Genomic DNA, 17,594 nt, shown 5'->3' with positions numbered 1-17,594 from the left:
GTAGTTCTCCATACACATCACACCGACAGCCCGCTTGTAGTTCTCCATACTCATCACACTGACAGCCCGCTTGTAGTTCTCCATACTCATCACACAGACGGCCCGCTTGTAGTTCTCCATACTCATCACACTGACGGCCCGCTTGTAGTTCTCCATACTCATCACACTGACGGCCCGCCTGTAGTTCTCCATACTCATCACACAGACGGCCCGCTTGTAGTTCTCCATACTCATCACACTGACGGCCCGCTTGTAGTTCTCCATACTCATCACACTGACGGCCCGCTTGTAGTTCTCCATACACATCACACCGACGGCCCGCTTGTAGTTCTCCATACTCATCACACTGACGGCCCGCTTGTAGTTCTCCATACTCATCACACTGACAGCCCGCTTGTAGTTCTCCATACTCATCACACTGACAGCCCGCTTGTAGTTCTCCATACTCATCACACCGACGGCCCGCTTGTAGTTCTCCATACTCATCACACTGACGGCCCGCCTGTAGTTCTCCATACTCATCACACAGACGGCCCGCTTGTAGTTCTCCATACTCATCACACGGACGGCCCGCTTGTAGTTCTCCATACTCATCACACTGACGGCCCGCTTGTAGTTCTCCATACTCATCACACCGACGGCCCGCTTGTAGTTCTCCATACTCATCACACCGACGGCCCGCTTGTAGTTCTCCATACTCATCACACTGACGGCCCGCTTGTAGTTCTCCATACTCATCACACCGACGGCCTGCTTGTAGTTCTCCATACTCATCACACTGACGGCCCGCTTGTAGTTCTCCATACTCATCACACTGACGGCCCGCTTGTAGTTCTCCATACTCATCACACCGACGGCCTGCTTGTAGTTCTCCATACTCATCACACTGACGGCCCGCTTGTAGTTCTCCATACTCATCACACTGACGGCCCGCTTGTAGTTCTCCATACACATCACACCGACAGCCCGCTTGTAGTTCTCCATACTCATCACACTGACGGCCCGCCTGTAGTTCTCCATACTCATCACACAGACGGCCCGCTTGTAGTTCTCCATACTCATCACACTGACAGCCCGCTTGTAGTTCTCCATACTCATCACACCGACGGCCCGCTTGTAGTTCTCCATACTCATCACACTGACGGCCCGCCTGTAGTTCTCCATACTCATCACACAGACGGCCCGCTTGTAGTTCTCCATACTCATCACACTGACGGCCCGCTTGTAGTTCTCCATACTCATCACACCGCCCGCCCGCTTGTAGTTCTCCATACTCATCACACAGACGGCCCGCTTGTAGTTCTCCATACTCATCACACCGACGGCCCGCTTGTAGTTCTCCATACTCATCACACTGACGGCCCGCCTGTAGTTCTCCATACTCATCACACAGACGGCCCGCTTGTAGTTCTCCATACTCATCACACGGACGGCCCGCTTGTAGTTCTCCATACTCATCACACTGACGGCCCGCTTGTAGTTCTCCATACTCATCACACCGACGGCCTGCTTGTAGTTCTCCATACTCATCACACTGACGGCCCGCTTGTAGTTCTCCATACTCATCACACCGCCCGCCCGCTTGTAGTTCTCCATACTCATCACACAGACGGCCCGCTTGTAGTTCTCCATACTCATCACACCGACGGCCCGCTTGTAGTTCTCCATACTCATCACACTGACGGCCCGCCTGTAGTTCTCCATACTCATCACACAGACGGCCCGCTTGTAGTTCTCCATACTCATCACACGGACGGCCCGCTTGTAGTTCTCCATACTCATCACACTGACGGCCCGCTTGTAGTTCTCCATACTCATCACACCGACGGCCTGCTTGTAGTTCTCCATACTCATCACACTGACGGCCCGCTTGTAGTTCTCCATACTCATCACACCGCCCGCCCGCCTGTAGTTCTCCATACTCATCACACAGACCGCCCGCTTGTAGTTCTCCATACTCATCACACTGACGGCCCGCTTGTAGTTCTCCATACTCATCACACCGACGGCCCGCTTGTAGTTCTCCATACTCATCACACCGACGGCCCGCTTGTAGTTCTCCATACTCATCACACTGATGGCTCACTTGTAGTTCTCCATACTCATCACACTGACGGCTCGCTTGTTCTCTGCTGCTCTGATGTAGCCACAGCAAAGATGTAAAAGCACCCTAAAAATAGCAATATACTGTGTGGAGGCTAGGGGCACAATACACTGTGTGGAGGCTACAGGGTGCAATATACTGTGTGAAGGCTAGGGGGCGCAATATACTGTCTGAAGGCTAGGAGAGCAATATATTCGGTGAAGGCTAGGGGAGCAATATACTGTGTGGAGGTAAAGAGGAGTAATATACTGTGTGGAGGCAAAGGGGAGCAATATACTGTGTGGAGGCAAAAGGGAGCTCTATACTGTGTGGAGGCAAAGGGGAGCAATATACTGTGTGGAGGCAAAGGGGAGCAATATACTGTGTGGAGGCAAAGGGGAGCAATATACTGTGTAAAGGTTAGAGGGCGCAATATACTGAAAGAAGTCTGAGGGGCAACTATATGCGGTATTGAGGCTAGAGTAAAACTTAACAAAAAAAAACAAAAAAAAACAAAAAACAAAACCTCACACCTGTCTCGGGTCCTCCATTGTCCACCACCGTACCTGTTCAGGTCAGTGCCTTGTTGCCAGAAGCTCTAAGCTCCAAGTGGCATCAGCGGGTCACTAGAGAGGGATTGGAAACGTCACTCACTTACCTTACTGGTTCATTAGAAGCGAATACTGATGCCACTACGTTTCAGAGGTCTTAGAGGTCACAGGACAACCAACAATGAAGTGCACAAGACCCAAACAGACAGTGCCCAGGGACAGGCGGGTATGCTTTATTTTAAAATTTTATTTTACAGCATCTTGGCCTCCCCAGGAGTTACTCCATTTCCTGGACAATCCCTTTAACAGGTCCTTGCTGGTCTCTACTTTCCTGGTCCCATATCGATATGCAGGAAGCGCTCACTCACCTAGTCTCTGGCCGAGAGGGGTCACGTTGGTGATCAGTGATTGGCTGGCAAGGCATTTCCTGTGTATCGGGTCCAGGAAGTAGAGACCAGCAGGGACTCCGTAAGAGTCAAAATGGTGAGTTTTATTTATTTATTTTCACCCTATTCTGCCCCTTTTCTAAAATATTGACCCATTGGACAACCCTCTAATTAAACTCAAAGTAGCCTCTAAATGTAAAAAGTGCAAGAAAATAACAATCTAATCCTACAATACCCCCTGGAAAATGAGGCGGAATCAGACACGCAGCACATTGCTTCCTTTCACCTAATTTCTGTATCATTAGCCATCGGATGAAAGCGAATAGAGCGCCATACACGGTCCTATACATAAGAAGGATTGTTCACGTTGGGGGCTGGGCGGCGGGGGGATTGTTCGCCCTGCTTTGTGGATAACACAGACCTCAGAATTGTAGGGTAACATCACAATCGTATGTATCGGAACAGAGCTGAAAGAACAAGGAGATTTGCCATTTGTATTAGAGCAAACCCAGTTAGCGCGGGATTCATGTCATCAGTTTGGAATACGAGCTGACAAGATCAGGAACACAAAAAAAAATATATAATAAAATAATGTTAAAAAAAAACACCTGACACCTGCGACGGGATTTTTATTATGTTTTTTTTTTTAACATGTGCAAGAATGTGACTCTCGTATCGCGGGGCCTTCCTCTCTCGCCCGCCACCGTCTTCTCTTTGTTGAATGACAGTGCTACCAAATTAATTGAAGCGGCAATAGGAGCTGGAGTGGGTGTGAAACCATGAAAAGATGACATGTTGTGTGTGACTCACTCTTCATTAAAACTGAGGGGTTTTCAGCCGTGATTTTTTTTTTATATATATTATTTTTTCTTATTTTTAAGATTAGTCAATCTAAGGGGAGTGAGGACAGTCAATGCGTGTATATATATATATTATATCTATATATAATTTTTGCACTCGCTGCTGCAGAGGTTTCATCCTACATGTAATATCCGCCATTACCTTCCTGTTCAGCATGCCCCACATCAGGGTGTCCAGGGTCCCCTTGGCAATCAGATAATGGATGTGCACGGAGCTGCACTGACCGATGCGGTGGGCTCTGTCTTCGGCTTGCTTGATGTGACCCGGGTCCCAGTAGAGCTCGGCGAATACAACGTGTGTAGCGGCCGTGAATGTCAGACCCTGGATCCAGGGATAGAAGGAGAAGATGAATGGGACAGGGAAGAAAAATTAACTCTACGTAGCCTTCATCTACATCAATACCAATACATGACAGCTAGGGAAGATGAAGTGCTCTCTAGGTCTGTATTAGGGAGGTAATGGAGGGGGGAAAAGAGCACCCTTCACCCTGAACAACCTCTGATCATAGAGAAACCCTTTAACGGAACAATAAACCTAGAGATGGAGTAAGGCGGAGATAATCCTCCTCTGGTGTTCGTCAGCCTGCAGTATGTGATGTGCGCTCCAGAAAACACAAGGGGTTAATCATCTCTGTCCTGCTATAGAGAGGAGGACGAGGGGGGCATGGATATAATGGAATCAAATATATTATAGGGACATACGTTCAGGCCACAGATATTAACCATTACATTTTGGGGTTTCATTCAGCCCCTCGCCCTGACATCGCCTTTACAGACACCAGTGGCATAATGGCTGGCATTATAGAAAAGTGGAGGGAACCTCAGCAATTTAGCCACGAACTGCAGGCAGATCACGTGAAGTTACAGAGCAGGGGGCGCCACCGAGTGCAAGGAGAATAATCCAGAGAAGTCACCAACTCTCTGAAGACTCAATAACTGCAGAGTCCAGACCACCTAGGGTATAAACATGAGCACAAAAACTGCCCACCGGGAGCTTCAGGGTCTGGGGGGGTGTAAGGCTGAGCTGCTGAATACAAGCCGTACATCACCAAATACAACGCTAAATATCAGGTGGAGCAGAGGAACAAGACAATGCCAAGTGTAGGACGGAGAAGTGTAAAGTACAATGCCAAGTGTAGGATGGAGAAGTGTAAAGTACAATGCCAAGTGTAGGATGGAGAAGTGTAAAGGACAATGCCAAGTGTAGGATGGAGAAGTGTAACGTACAATGCCAAGTGTAGGACGGAGAAGTGTAACGTACAATGCCAAGTGTAGGGTGGAGAAGTGTAACGTACAATGCCAAGTGTAGGGTGGAGAAGTGTAACGTACAATGCCAAGTGTAGGGTGGAGAAGTGTAACGTACAATGCCAAGTGTAGGGTGGAGAAGTGTAAAGTACAATGCCAAGTGTAGGATGGAGAAGTGTAACGTACAATGCCAAGTGTAGGGTGGAGAAGTGTAAAGTACAATGCCAAGTGTAGGATGGAGAAGTGTAAAGGACAATGCCAAGTGTAGGGTGGAGAAGTGTAACGTACAATGCCAAGTGTAGGGTGGAGAAGTGTAAAGTACAATGCCAAGTGTAGGATGGAGAAGTGTAACGTACAATGCCAAGTGTAGGGTGGAGAAGTGTAAAGGACAATGCCAAGTGTAGGACGGAGAAGTGTAACGTACAATGCCAAGTGTAGGACGGAGAAGTGTAAAGGACAATGCCAAGTGTAGGGTGGAGAAGTGTAACGTACAATGCCAAGTGTAGGGTGGAGAAGTGTAAAGTACAATGCCAAGTGTAGGATGGAGAAGTGTAACGTACAATGCCAAGTGTAGGGTGGAGAAGTGTAAAGGACAATGCCAAGTGTAGGACGGAGAAGTGTAACGTACAATGCCAAGTGTAGGACGGAGAAGTGTAACGTACAATGCCAAGTGTAGGGTGGAGAAGTGTAAAGTACAATGCCAAGTGTAGGATGGAGAAGTGTAAAGTACAATGCCAAGTGTAGGGTGGAGAAGTGTAAAGTACAATGCCAAGTGTAGGGTGGAGAAGTGTAAAGTACAATGCCAAGTGTAGGATGGAGAAGTGTAACGTACAATGCCAAGTGTAGGGTGGAGAAGTGTAAAGTACAATGCCAAGTGTAGGATGGAGAAGTGTAACGTACAATGCCAAGTGTAGGGTGGAGAAGTGTAAAGGACAATGCCAAGTGTAGGGTGGAGAAGTGTAAAGTACAATGCCAAGTGTAGGATGGAGAAGTGTAAAGGACAATGCCAAGTGTAGGATGGAGAAGTGTAACGTACAATGCCAAGTGTAGGGTGGAGAAGTGTAAAGTACAATGCCAAGTGTAGGATGGAGAAGTGTAACGTACAATGCCAAGTGTAGGGTGGAGAAGTGTAAAGGACAATGCCAAGTGTAGGACGGAGAAGTGTAACGTACAATGCCAAGTGTAGGACGGAGAAGTGTAACGTACAATGCCAAGTGTAGGGTGGAGAAGTGTAAAGTACAATGCCAAGTGTAGGATGGAGAAGTGTAAAGTACAATGCCAAGTGTAGGGTGGAGAAGTGTAAAGTACAATGCCAAGTGTAGGGTGGAGAAGTGTAAAGTACAATGCCAAGTGTAGGGTGGAGAAGTGTAAAGTACAATGCCAAGTGTAGGATGGAGAAGTGTAACGTACAATGCCAAGTGTAGGGTGGAGAAGTGTAACGTACAATGCCAAGTGTAGGGTGGAGAAGTGTAAAGTACAATGCCAAGTGTAGGATGGAGAAGTGTAACGTACAATGCCAAGTGTAGGGTGGAGAAGTGTAAAGTACAATGCCAAGTGTAGGATGGAGAAGTGTAAAGGACAATGCCAAGTGTAGGATGGAGAAGTGTAACGTACAATGCCAAGTGTAGGGTGGAGAAGTGTAAAGTACAATGCCAAGTGTAGGATGGAGAAGTGTAAAGGACAATGCCAAGTGTAGGACGGAGAAGTGTAACGTACAATGCCAAGTGTAGGACGGAGAAGTGTAACGTACAATGCCAAGTGTAGGGTGGAGAAGTGTAAAGTACAATGCCAAGTGTAGGATGGAGAAGTGTAAAGTACAATGCCAAGTGTAGGGTGGAGAAGTGTAAAGTACAATGCCAAGTGTAGGGTGGAGAAGTGTAAAGTACAATGCCAAGTGTAGGGTGGAGAAGTGTAAAGTACAATGCCAAGTGTAGGATGGAGAAGTGTAACGTACAATGCCAAGTGTAGGGTGGAGAAGTGTAAAGTACAATGCCAAGTGTAGGATGGAGAAGTGTAAAGGACAATGCCAAGTGTAGGATGGAGAAGTGTAACGTACAATGCCAAGTGTAGGACGGAGATGAGTAAAGGACAATGCCAAGTGTAGGACGGAGAAGTGTAAAGGACAATGCCAAGTGTAGGACGGAGAAGTGTAAAGGACAATGCCAAGTGTAGGACGGAGAAGTGTAAAGTACAATGCCAAGTGTAGGATGGAGAAGTGTAAAGTACAATGCCAAGTGTAGGACGGAGATGAGTAAAGGGCCATGCCAAGTGTAGGGTGGAGAAGTGTAAAGGACAATGCCAAGTGTAGGATGGAGAAGTGTAAAGTACAATGCCAAGTGTAGGACGGAGAAGTGTAAAGGACAATGCCATGTGTAGGGTGGAGAAGTGTAAAGTACAATGCCAAGTGTAGGACGGAGAAGTGTAAAGGACAATGCCAAGTGTAGGACGGAGAAGTGTAAAGTACAATGCCAAGTGTAGGACGGAGAAGTGTAAAGGACAATGCCAAGTGTAGGACGGAGAAGTGTAAAGTACAATGCCAAGTGTAGGACGGAGAAGTGTAAAGGACAATGCCATGTGTAGGACGGAGAAGTGTAAAGGATAATGCCAAGTGTAGGACGGAGAAGTGTAAAGGATAATGCCAAGTGTAGGATGGAGAAGTGTAAAGGACAATGCCAAGTGTAGGGTGGAGAAGTGTAAAGGACAATGCCATGTGTAGGACGGAGAAGTGTAAAGGACAATGCCAAGTGTAGGACGGAGAAGTGTAAAGTACAATGCCAAGTGTAGGATGGAGAAGTGTAAAGGACAATGCCATGTGTAGGACGGAGAAGTGTAAAGTACAATGCCAAGTGTAGGGGGAGAAGTGTAAAGGACAATGCCAAGTGTAGGGTGGAGAAGTGTAAAGTACAATGCCAAGTGTAGGACGGAGAAGTGTAAAGGACAATGCCAAGTGTAGGATGGAGAAGTGTAAAGGACAATGCCATGTGTAGGACGGAGAAGTGTAAAGTACAATGCCAAGTGTAGGGGGAGAAGTGTAAAGGACAATGCCATGTGTAGGGTGGAGAAGTGTAAAGTACAATGCCAAGTGTAGGACGGAGAAGTGTAAAGGACAATGCCAAGTGTAGGACGGAGAAGTGTAAAGGACAATGCCAAGTGTAGGACGGAGAAGTGTAAAGGACAATGCCAAGTGTAGGGTGGAGAAGTGTAAAGGACAATGCCAAGTGTAGGACGGAGAAGTGTAAAGTACAATGCCAAGTGTAGGATGGAGAAGTGTAAAGGACAATGCCAAGTGTAGGATGGAGAAGTGTAAAGTACAATGCCAAGTGTAGGACGGAGAAGTGTAAAGTACAATGCCAAGTGTAGGACGGAGAAGTGTAAAGTACAATGCCAAGTGTAGGATGGAGAAGTGTAAAGTACAATGCCAAGTGTAGGACGGAGAAGTGTAAAGGACAATGCCAAGTGTAGCACGGAGAAGTGTAAAGGACAATGCCAAGTGTAGGACGGAGAAGTGTAAAGTACAATGCCAAGTGTAGGACGGAGAAGTGTAAAGGACAATGCCAAGTGTAGGATGGAGAAGTGTAAAGGACAATGCCAAGTGTAGGGTGGAGAAGTGTAAAGGACAATGCCAAGTGTAGGATGGAGAAGTGTAAAGTACAATGCCAAGTGTAGGATGGAGAAGTGTAAAGGACAATGCCAAGTGTAGGACGGAGAAGTGTAAAGTACAATGCCAAGTGTAGGATGGAGAAGTGTAAAGTACAATGCCAAGTGTAGGATGGAGAAGTGTAGGATGGAGAAGTGTAGGATGGAGAAGCTGGGCCCTCTCAATGACCTCACAGATGATCGCGTGGATGGAGGGGTAGGTTCAGGTAGGTCTAATGTACACAGGTAGGTAACCATACACATTATTCAGTATAGAAGTTTTTATTGGATTTTTTATTAATTTTTTTAACAGTATATAAACACAAATCCCAATAGAACAGCAGCCACTCCGAGCATCCATATAGGGGAGGGGGATTTATCACACTTATCATATTTCTACATTTTAGTTGTGAAAAGTAGGATCAAAGGGAAGCAGGAGATTAAAGGATGGAGAGATTTTCTGTGCATTTTCCACATTTAGTGTTCCTTTCCTGAGATTACTGCAGGTCTGATTTCTGACCCCTCCAGCCATTCAGATATTCCCCCTGCAGGCGGAGGGGTCATTGCTATCAGTTCGGCATATAGAGGAGGGGGCTTTAACAAAGCATATGGAGAGGTGTCATCATGAGAAAACCCTTTAACCCTACGGAGAGCCCTGAACCTACTCCGGCTCCGCTAGTGAGATCTGCTGATCTCTGAGGTGGCTTAAGGTTGCTCAGATGGAAGAAATCCTTTGAAATTTTTCTCATTTTTTACATTTTCATCATTATTCTAAAGAAGAAATGTAAAGCAAAACTACAGCAGAAGAAAACTGCAGCGTGAACAAAGAGCCGCAATCCTTTACGACTCACCTGTCCCGCAGCTTGGATGCTAAGAATAGCGACGCGGGTGTCTGGGTCATTCTGGAACTGATGAACCAGGTGGATTCTCTCTGCAGATGGCACGCTCCCGTCTATTCGGATGTAACGGGCCTGAAATCACAGCAAATAAGGAGGAATTTCTACATCACACACAGACTCTGGCGGACAAAACCATGCATATTGTAATACGGGATTTCGGCCCATCATAGAAAACCCCTTTAATCTATGGGACGCCGTAGTAGTCAGAAGGTCGAGTTTAAAGGACCCGAGTTTGCACAGAAGGTTGTTTTTACCTGCTTATTATCCCTGCAGTGACCACTACAGGTCAATTGTTGTATTACATCCCGCCAATTAAAGGGGTTTTCCCAGGAATCACAAATTACCAGGCTATCAATATGAGATTGTGGGGGGATGACACACAGGGCCTTCACCGATCAGCTGCTTGAAGAGGCTGCAGTGTTAACAAATGATGTGGCCATTTACCTGTGCCAATGATGTTAGCATTCATCGGTCACATGGCACAGCACCAGCTCAGTCCCACTCAAGTGCTTGACATTCAGTCTAAAGATAGGTCATCAATATAGAAGTCTTTAAAAGGACAAAAATCTAAAAGTGAATGATAAAAATAAAGAAAATACTACACAAAAGGAATCCTGCCAAGACAATTCTCAGCTGGACAAAGCCTGAAGAGGAGTGTATTATCCCAATGGACAGAAGGGGGAGGCTCCTGCTGCAGACAGGCAAAGGATAGAGAGGAAGAGGAAGAAGTATCCTGAGAAAGGATGATAAGATTTATATATATTTACACAAAGGAGCGTTAAAAATGAAAAAAAAAAAAATTTGAGGCGGGTAATGCTGGGAATTTTTTTTTTCTGTGTGTGTAGAAAATAATTGTTATAAGCAAAAAATGATAAATTTGCAGAGTTTTACAGATTATCTCTAACCATTTTGGTAGTAGCAATCTGTTGTCTTACAAACATGTAGTGTCCTCCTGATAACCAGCCATGGTGTCCTTATTGTGGTCAGGTTATCTTCTCATACATGTAGTGTCCTCCTGATAACCAGCCATGGTGTCCTTATTGTGGTCAGGTTATCTTCTCATACATGTAGTGTCCTCCTGATAACCAGCCATGAGGTCCTTATTGTGGTCCGGTTATCTTCTCATACATGTAGTGTCCTCCTGATAACCAGCCATGATGTCCTTATTGTGGTCAGGTTATCTTCTCATACATGTAGTGTCCTCCTGATAACCAGCCATGGTGTCCTTATTGTGGTCAGGTTATCTTCTCATACATGTAGTGTCCTCCTGATAACCAGCCATGAGGTCCTTATTGTGGTCCGGTTATCTTCTCATACATGTAGTGTCCTCCTGATAACCAGCCATGATGTCCTTATTGTGGTCGGGTTATCTTCTCATACATGTAGTGTCCTCCTGATAACCAGCCATGATGTCCTTATTGTGGTCAGGTTATCTTCTCATACATGTAGTGTCCTCCTGATAACCAGCCATGATGTCCTTATTGTGGTCGGGTTATCTTCTCATACATGTAGTGTCCTCCTGATAACCAGCCATGATGTCCTTATTGTGGTCAGGTTATCTTCTCATACATGTAGTGTCCTCCTGATAACCAGCCATGATGTCCTTATTGTGGTCAGGTTATCTTCTCATACATGTAGTGTCTCTCCTGATAACCAGCCATGATGTCCTTATTGTGGTCAGGTTATCTTCTCATACATGTAGTGTCCTCCTGATAACCAGCCATGATGTCCTTATTGTGGTTGGGTTATCTTCTCATACATGTAGTGTCTCTCCAGATAACCAGCCATGATGTCCTTATTGTGGTCGGGTTATCTTCTCATACATGTAGTGTCCTCCTGATAACCAGCCATGATGTCCTTATTGTGGTCGGGTTATCTTCTCATACATGTAGTGTCCTCCTGATAACCTGACCACAATAAGGAAACATATAAGTTTATTCTGGGGTATCCAATGTATATAAGAAGTGATATACAGGGGAATGTATCGAGGAGGATTCTAATGAATGATCTGTCTTTCTACAATACAATGCACAGTATACAGATTTTTGCAGAGGAAACCGATCGATACTTATAATGAGGTTAAACACAAAGGAAGTTCCAGATTGAAGACGTGTTCAAGAAAAATAGCGAGGTCCTGCCATGTGGATCTTACATTTAAGGTGGTTATTAATTAAACTGTCGCTGGCACTTTATTGACTGTCGTTCTCTGACACCGTACATCGCCAAGCTATTAATGGGCTGAAATCACCTTCAATTAAGACTTCACCGTCTCCCCGGAGGCAATCTCTCACAGTTTTTCTTAGTAAATATGAACATAAGGGAAGCTGTCTTGCATAATTAAAGAGCCCCTACATACACTGGAGGCCGCCATCTTGTGTGCTAGGGACGAATGCAGATGGTCCATTCACTCAAACAAGCGTCTACTGTCTCAGTGCACAGACAGAAGGTCAGTCCCGTCCCTAGAGACAGAGCCTTCTCAACGCCGCTGACCTTCTCGTGTTTGTGGAGCTTATGTGGGACTGAGCCTGTTCTCCTATGTAGACTCTGCATCTGGCCAGGTTTACAATATAGACGGCCATCAGAACAGACACAGAGCAATGGCTCCCCTTACCTTACTCTCTATAGCGGCCTCCGTGCAGGCCTGGAGCATGGAGAGATGGTGCCCGAACACCAAGAATTTTAGCGTCTCATTTTCTAACATCATTTTGATGTAGTCTTTCACCGCTCCAGCCTGAAAAATACAAGAATTTATCATTCTGGCACCAAACATTCAGAGCGAGAGAAACAGAATGTAAAGGAAAGAAAACATCGAGACTACAAGATGAAGATAATAATCCGGAAGAGTCAATTGTAAAACATCCATATAATAGTGGTGAAGGAAACCATGTATAAAGAAATATACCACACTGGAGTCACATTATATTATTTATCCTGTACGGATATTGTAGTGAGATATAAATTATATACATAGATAGGTATAGATTACAGATATACAGTATAATACTTCATTATACTCCAGAGCTGCGCTCACTATTCTGCTGGTACAGTCACTATGTACATACATTACATTACTTATCCTGTATTATACTCCAGAGCTGCGCTCACTATTCTGCTGGTGCAGTCATTGTGTACATACATTACATTACTTATCCTGTATTATACTCCAGAGCTGCGCTCACTATTCTGCTGGTACAGTCACTGTGTACATACATTACATTACTTATCCTGTATTATACTCCAGAGCTGCGCTCACTATTCTGCTGGTGCAGTCATTGTGTACATACATTACATTACTTATCCTGTATTATACTCCAGAGCTGCGCTCACTATTCTGCTGGTGCAGTCATTGTGTACATACATTACATTACTTATCCTGTATTATACTCCAGAGCTGCGCTCACTATTCTGCTGGTGCAGTCACTGTGTACATACATTACATTACTTATCCTGTATTATACTCCAGAGCTGCGCTCACTATTCTGCTGGTACAATCACTGTGTACATACATTACATTACTTATCCTGTATTATACTCCAGAGCTGCGCTCACTATTCTGCTGGTGCAGTCACTGTGTACATACATTACATTACTTATCCTGTATTATACTCCAGAGCTGCGCTCACTATTCTGCTGGTGCAGTCACTGTGTACATACATTACATTACTTATCCTGTATTATACTCCAGAGCTGCGCTCACTATTCTGCTGGTGCAGTCACTGTGTACATACATTACATTACTTATCCTGTATTATACTCCAGAGCTGCGCTCACTGTTCTGCTGGTAAAGTCACTGTGTACATACATTACTTTACTTATCCTGTATTATACTCCAGAGCTGCGCTCACTATTCTGCTGGTGCAGTCACTGTGTACATACATTACATTACTTATCCTGTATTATACTCCAGAGCTATGCTCACTATTCTGCTGGTGCAGTCACTGTGTACATACATTACTTTACTTATCCTGTATTATACTCCAGAGCTGCGCTCACTATTCTGCTGGTGCAGTCACTGTGTACATACATTACATTACTTATCCTGTATTATACTCCAGAGCTGCGCTCACTATTCAGCTGGTGCAGTCACTGTGTACATACATTACATTACTTATCCTGTATTATACTCCAGAGCTGCGCTCACTATTCTGCTGGTGCAGTCACTGTGTACATACATTACATTACTTATCCTGTATTATACTCCAGAGCTGCGCTCACTATTCTGCTGGTGCAGTCACTGTGTACATACATTACATTACTTATCCTGTATTATACTCCAGAGCTGCGCTCACTATTCTGCTGGTACAGTCACTGTGTACATACATTACATTACTTATCCTGTATTATACTCCAGAGCTGCGCTCACTATTCTGCTGGTGCAGTCACTGTGTACATACATTACATTACTTATCCTGTATTATACTCCAGAGCTGCACTCACTATTCTGCTGGTGCAGTCACTGTGTACATACATTACATTACTTATCCTGTATTATACTCCAGAGCTGCACTCACTATTCTCCTAGTGCGGTCACTGTGCATCACTGTTATCATGCAGTGCACCATTTCATTGACTCTGCTGGGAGGGGGTCTCTTTATTTCGGTAGGCAGTCACAGAGATAAACAATGTGCGCTGTAGAAGGAGCAGGTCGGGGAGGTCCTGTCAGTCTACGGCACAGAATGAAATGAAGAGAACTAGTATCTTGCTCCGGTAGCTGTGAGGTATATACGTCCTGGTATCCACCAGTGTAATACAGGTATCAAGGATTTTAATTAGTAATGAATAATTTACTGCTTACCACTGTAACCCACACAACCCCAGGGACGGCTCCGGCTCTAAACTGACGAGATGAGCTATTAACGTGCATTAACCCTTCAGAGCCCGCCAGTCTCTACAGAAATGGGTGTACGACACGAGCCCCCCTGCGGCATCTAAGAGGTTAAGGCTGCTGTCTATGAGAATCCTCATAAAGGAGACGGGATGAACAAATGCATTAATAAAATATTCAGTATAATGCTCTCATTAAGCCGCGTGCTTGAAATATAGCGCGCCCCGGCCCCTTGTCCCTCCTCGAACTCTGCCTGTTCCTAATGATAATTTTAACTGGCAATAACAATGTGTCACGTATAAATAATACACAAAATGTAAAGGGGGGAACATTAATTATTCACGTCCCGAAGACGAGCGCTCCAAATGATCAAATAACAGTTTAGGGAGATTTGGGCTTGAACTCGGCCGCGGCGGGGATTCATGGGCGACGCGGCTCTTATAAGAGGAGACATGGAAACCTTGTGTTTAGATAACACTCTCATTTACATAACTTTTAATAGGAATCATCTCGGTGAAGCCATAATATGGGAACGCGGCGTCTAGTTACACCGACGTGGCGCTCTGTAAAGGTGGCGACTGTGATCTTACATTCTGCTAATTTAGCCGCGCGGTGTTATCCTATTAACGTCTCTTCTATTGCACATGAGACATTTTGTATTTTTTATTTCCTTTACTGTAGAATTTATTTGTCTCCTGTTTTTCTTACTTTATTTTTCTAGGACGTTGCTACAAAGTAGTCGCAACGTGGCTACAAGGACAGTTACGTAGAATGGTCACATCGCTGCAAAAAGCACCGGTGAGGTTAAAGAAGCCAAGGTTTGCTCTGCTCGCTGCTCCTGTGTGAGATCATATAACTCATGCGGTGGTGACGAGATGTCCAAGTAGGGGTTTTTTTTCTTATATTTCGCCTAAGGCCGGGTCTTGGGTCTGTTGCTGGATTTTTGCAGTGGACATTCCAAAGCGGTCCATTCACAATCACAAAATAGACAATATTAGCGGTAGTTTGCCGAGGCCAGCGCTGAGCACGATTCCCCTGCAGTTGACCCTGGATTTCAACCTTTGCACTGCACTATGGCGGGTGAACTATTTCATGCCGCAATGACTGACAGTCTGTGTTTTTAAAACCTGCAGCGATATACACTTAGTCATGACAGTTCCATAGAAGTCAATGGAACGATGACAACATATGGAGCTTGTCGGACACCATTCTTGTGCTCATTGGGGGACTCTGTGGCCGAACCCCCAGTGATCAGACGTTTATCCTGTATTCTGTAGACAAGGGTTAAAGTTAGCTAATGGCAAACCCCTTTAGGCCCCATGTACACAGGCAAACCCAGTCCGGCACATCAATGCCTTAAACGGATTCAATCATTAAAATGCAATTTTTTCTTGGCACCACGTCGGAATAGCTTTAAGAAAGGCTATTCTTCTACATTTAGATGTCTTCTCCGCGCCGCTGTTTGGTAGAAATCCCAGTTTTTGTCCATATGCAAATGAGTTCTCTCGCAGCACTGGGGGCGTTCCCAATGCTGCGAGAGAACTCTCCAGCGCCTTGGGCCTAGGAAAAAGCCGACTGCACATGCCCACCGGCTACAAGGAAATGGCCACTTACACAGTATTGTAAGCAGTCATTATTTTGTAGCTGGTGGGCATGCGCAGTCGGCTGCCCTAGGCCTAGAAGTTTGAAGTCAGCATTGGAAGAAGACGTGAAAAGAGGCCGTTCCTGAAGAAGATGGAGGCAGCGCTGGAGAGTTCTCTCGCAGCATTGGGGACGCACCCATTGCTGTTTGAGTGCTTGGTCCCGCCTCCAGTGCTGCGAGAGAACTCATTTGCATACCAATGAAAACCGGGATTTATACTGAACAGCGGCGCGGAGAAGACATCTAAAGGTAGGAGAAGAATAGCCTTCCTTAAGGCTATTCTGACATGGTACCCAGAAAAAATTGCATTTTAATGATAGAATCCCTTTAATAAGGTTTGGAGATCTGGACTCTCTGCGTGATAGTGATCTATGATCCTTGGAGTCTGCTTAACCGCAGGTCTGCTGTTCCATACTGCTTATTGTATAAGACAGTAGAGCTGCGGGAAGGCAGGCTCCTAGCATCATAGATCACTATCATGCAGGGCATTCAGGTTTCTGGACTCACTTCAGCCACTGTACGGAACAGACTTTCCAGGCTATATTCCCCCCCAGTGCATGGGGTCTTACCCTCACCATATGCTTTACCAGCAGCTCAATGTCCAAAGGAGAATCCGAAAGCCTACCTGTTGCTTTAAGTTATTTTTCAGAATAAGGTGCTGTGTATACATGAGGAATAAAACCTCACAAACCTGACCACGTGAATAATTTCAGATTTTTTACAGGAATGCACTCGAATAACATCCAAGTACCTTCCCATCCCCCACTGATTTTAATAGGGGTTCTGTTCGAAGCCACAAGTAAGACGGGACCCGCTCTAAAATTATCGGAGCAGAATGGAGCATAAACCCACTTGGAGAAAGTGTGGTCAGAGGCCCAAGTAGCAGCCTAGAAGATCTGGGCAGCAAAAATCTGATGCCGAACAGTCAAGAGGCTTAGACAGCTCTTTGGAATGAGCAGTCACATGGAGAGACCAAACCCATCTGCAGATGGAAGCCTTGGAAGTAGCCAGGCCTTTGCGAGGTCCCTCAGGGAGAACCAACAAGGAGACCAAATGTCTGAAGGAGTAGGTGAGAGACAAATAGACATGGTTCGCCCGGACCATCTCCACGTAGTGAAGAGAGCGCTCACATGGGAGTTTGGGGTCTGGGCAGAAAGATGGTAAAACAACGTTGATCTAAAAGGAAGAAACCACCTTAGGCAAAAAAGAAGGACAACCTTGTCCCTGTCGAGAACAAGAAAAGGAGGTTTCCGGGAGGCGGCAGCTGGTTGGTTCGGAGACCCTGCAGATGGAAGTAATGGACACCAAGAAGACAACCTCCAGGACAGAAGGTGAAGAAAGAACTCAAGCAAGGGCTCAAAGGGAGTGCTTGATGCACCACAAGAACGAGATTAGGTGTCCAAGGGAGGGCAGTAAGGGGGAGGAAATAAGGGGGAGGACAGTAAGGGAGAGGACAGTAAGGGGAAG

At 45.6% G+C, this 17,594-nt stretch overlaps 1 protein-coding gene across 1 annotated transcript in view; it reads right to left on the bottom strand.

Moving 5' to 3' along the window:
- The window catches only part of ZRANB3 (zinc finger RANBP2-type containing 3), a 94,529-nt gene that overhangs the window by 55,967 nt on the left and 20,968 nt on the right, over positions 1 to 17,594 (bottom strand). Inside the window, exons 6-8 of the mRNA XM_075285659.1 lie at positions 12,272 to 12,391; positions 9,613 to 9,732; positions 4,023 to 4,202 (exon numbers count right to left, since the gene is read on the bottom strand). Of these exons, the coding sequence (XP_075141760.1) occupies positions 4,023 to 4,202; positions 9,613 to 9,732; positions 12,272 to 12,391 (420 nt within the window). The remainder of the gene's footprint in view (positions 1 to 4,022; positions 4,203 to 9,612; positions 9,733 to 12,271; positions 12,392 to 17,594) is intronic.

The sequence above is a fragment of the Leptodactylus fuscus genome, chromosome 8 (assembly GCF_031893055.1).
Source record: "Leptodactylus fuscus isolate aLepFus1 chromosome 8, aLepFus1.hap2, whole genome shotgun sequence".
In the NCBI taxonomy this organism is placed as follows: domain Eukaryota; kingdom Metazoa; phylum Chordata; class Amphibia; order Anura; family Leptodactylidae; genus Leptodactylus; species Leptodactylus fuscus.
The sequence above is the reverse complement of the archived record's forward strand: the minus strand, read 5'-3'. Positions and strand labels throughout refer to the sequence as shown.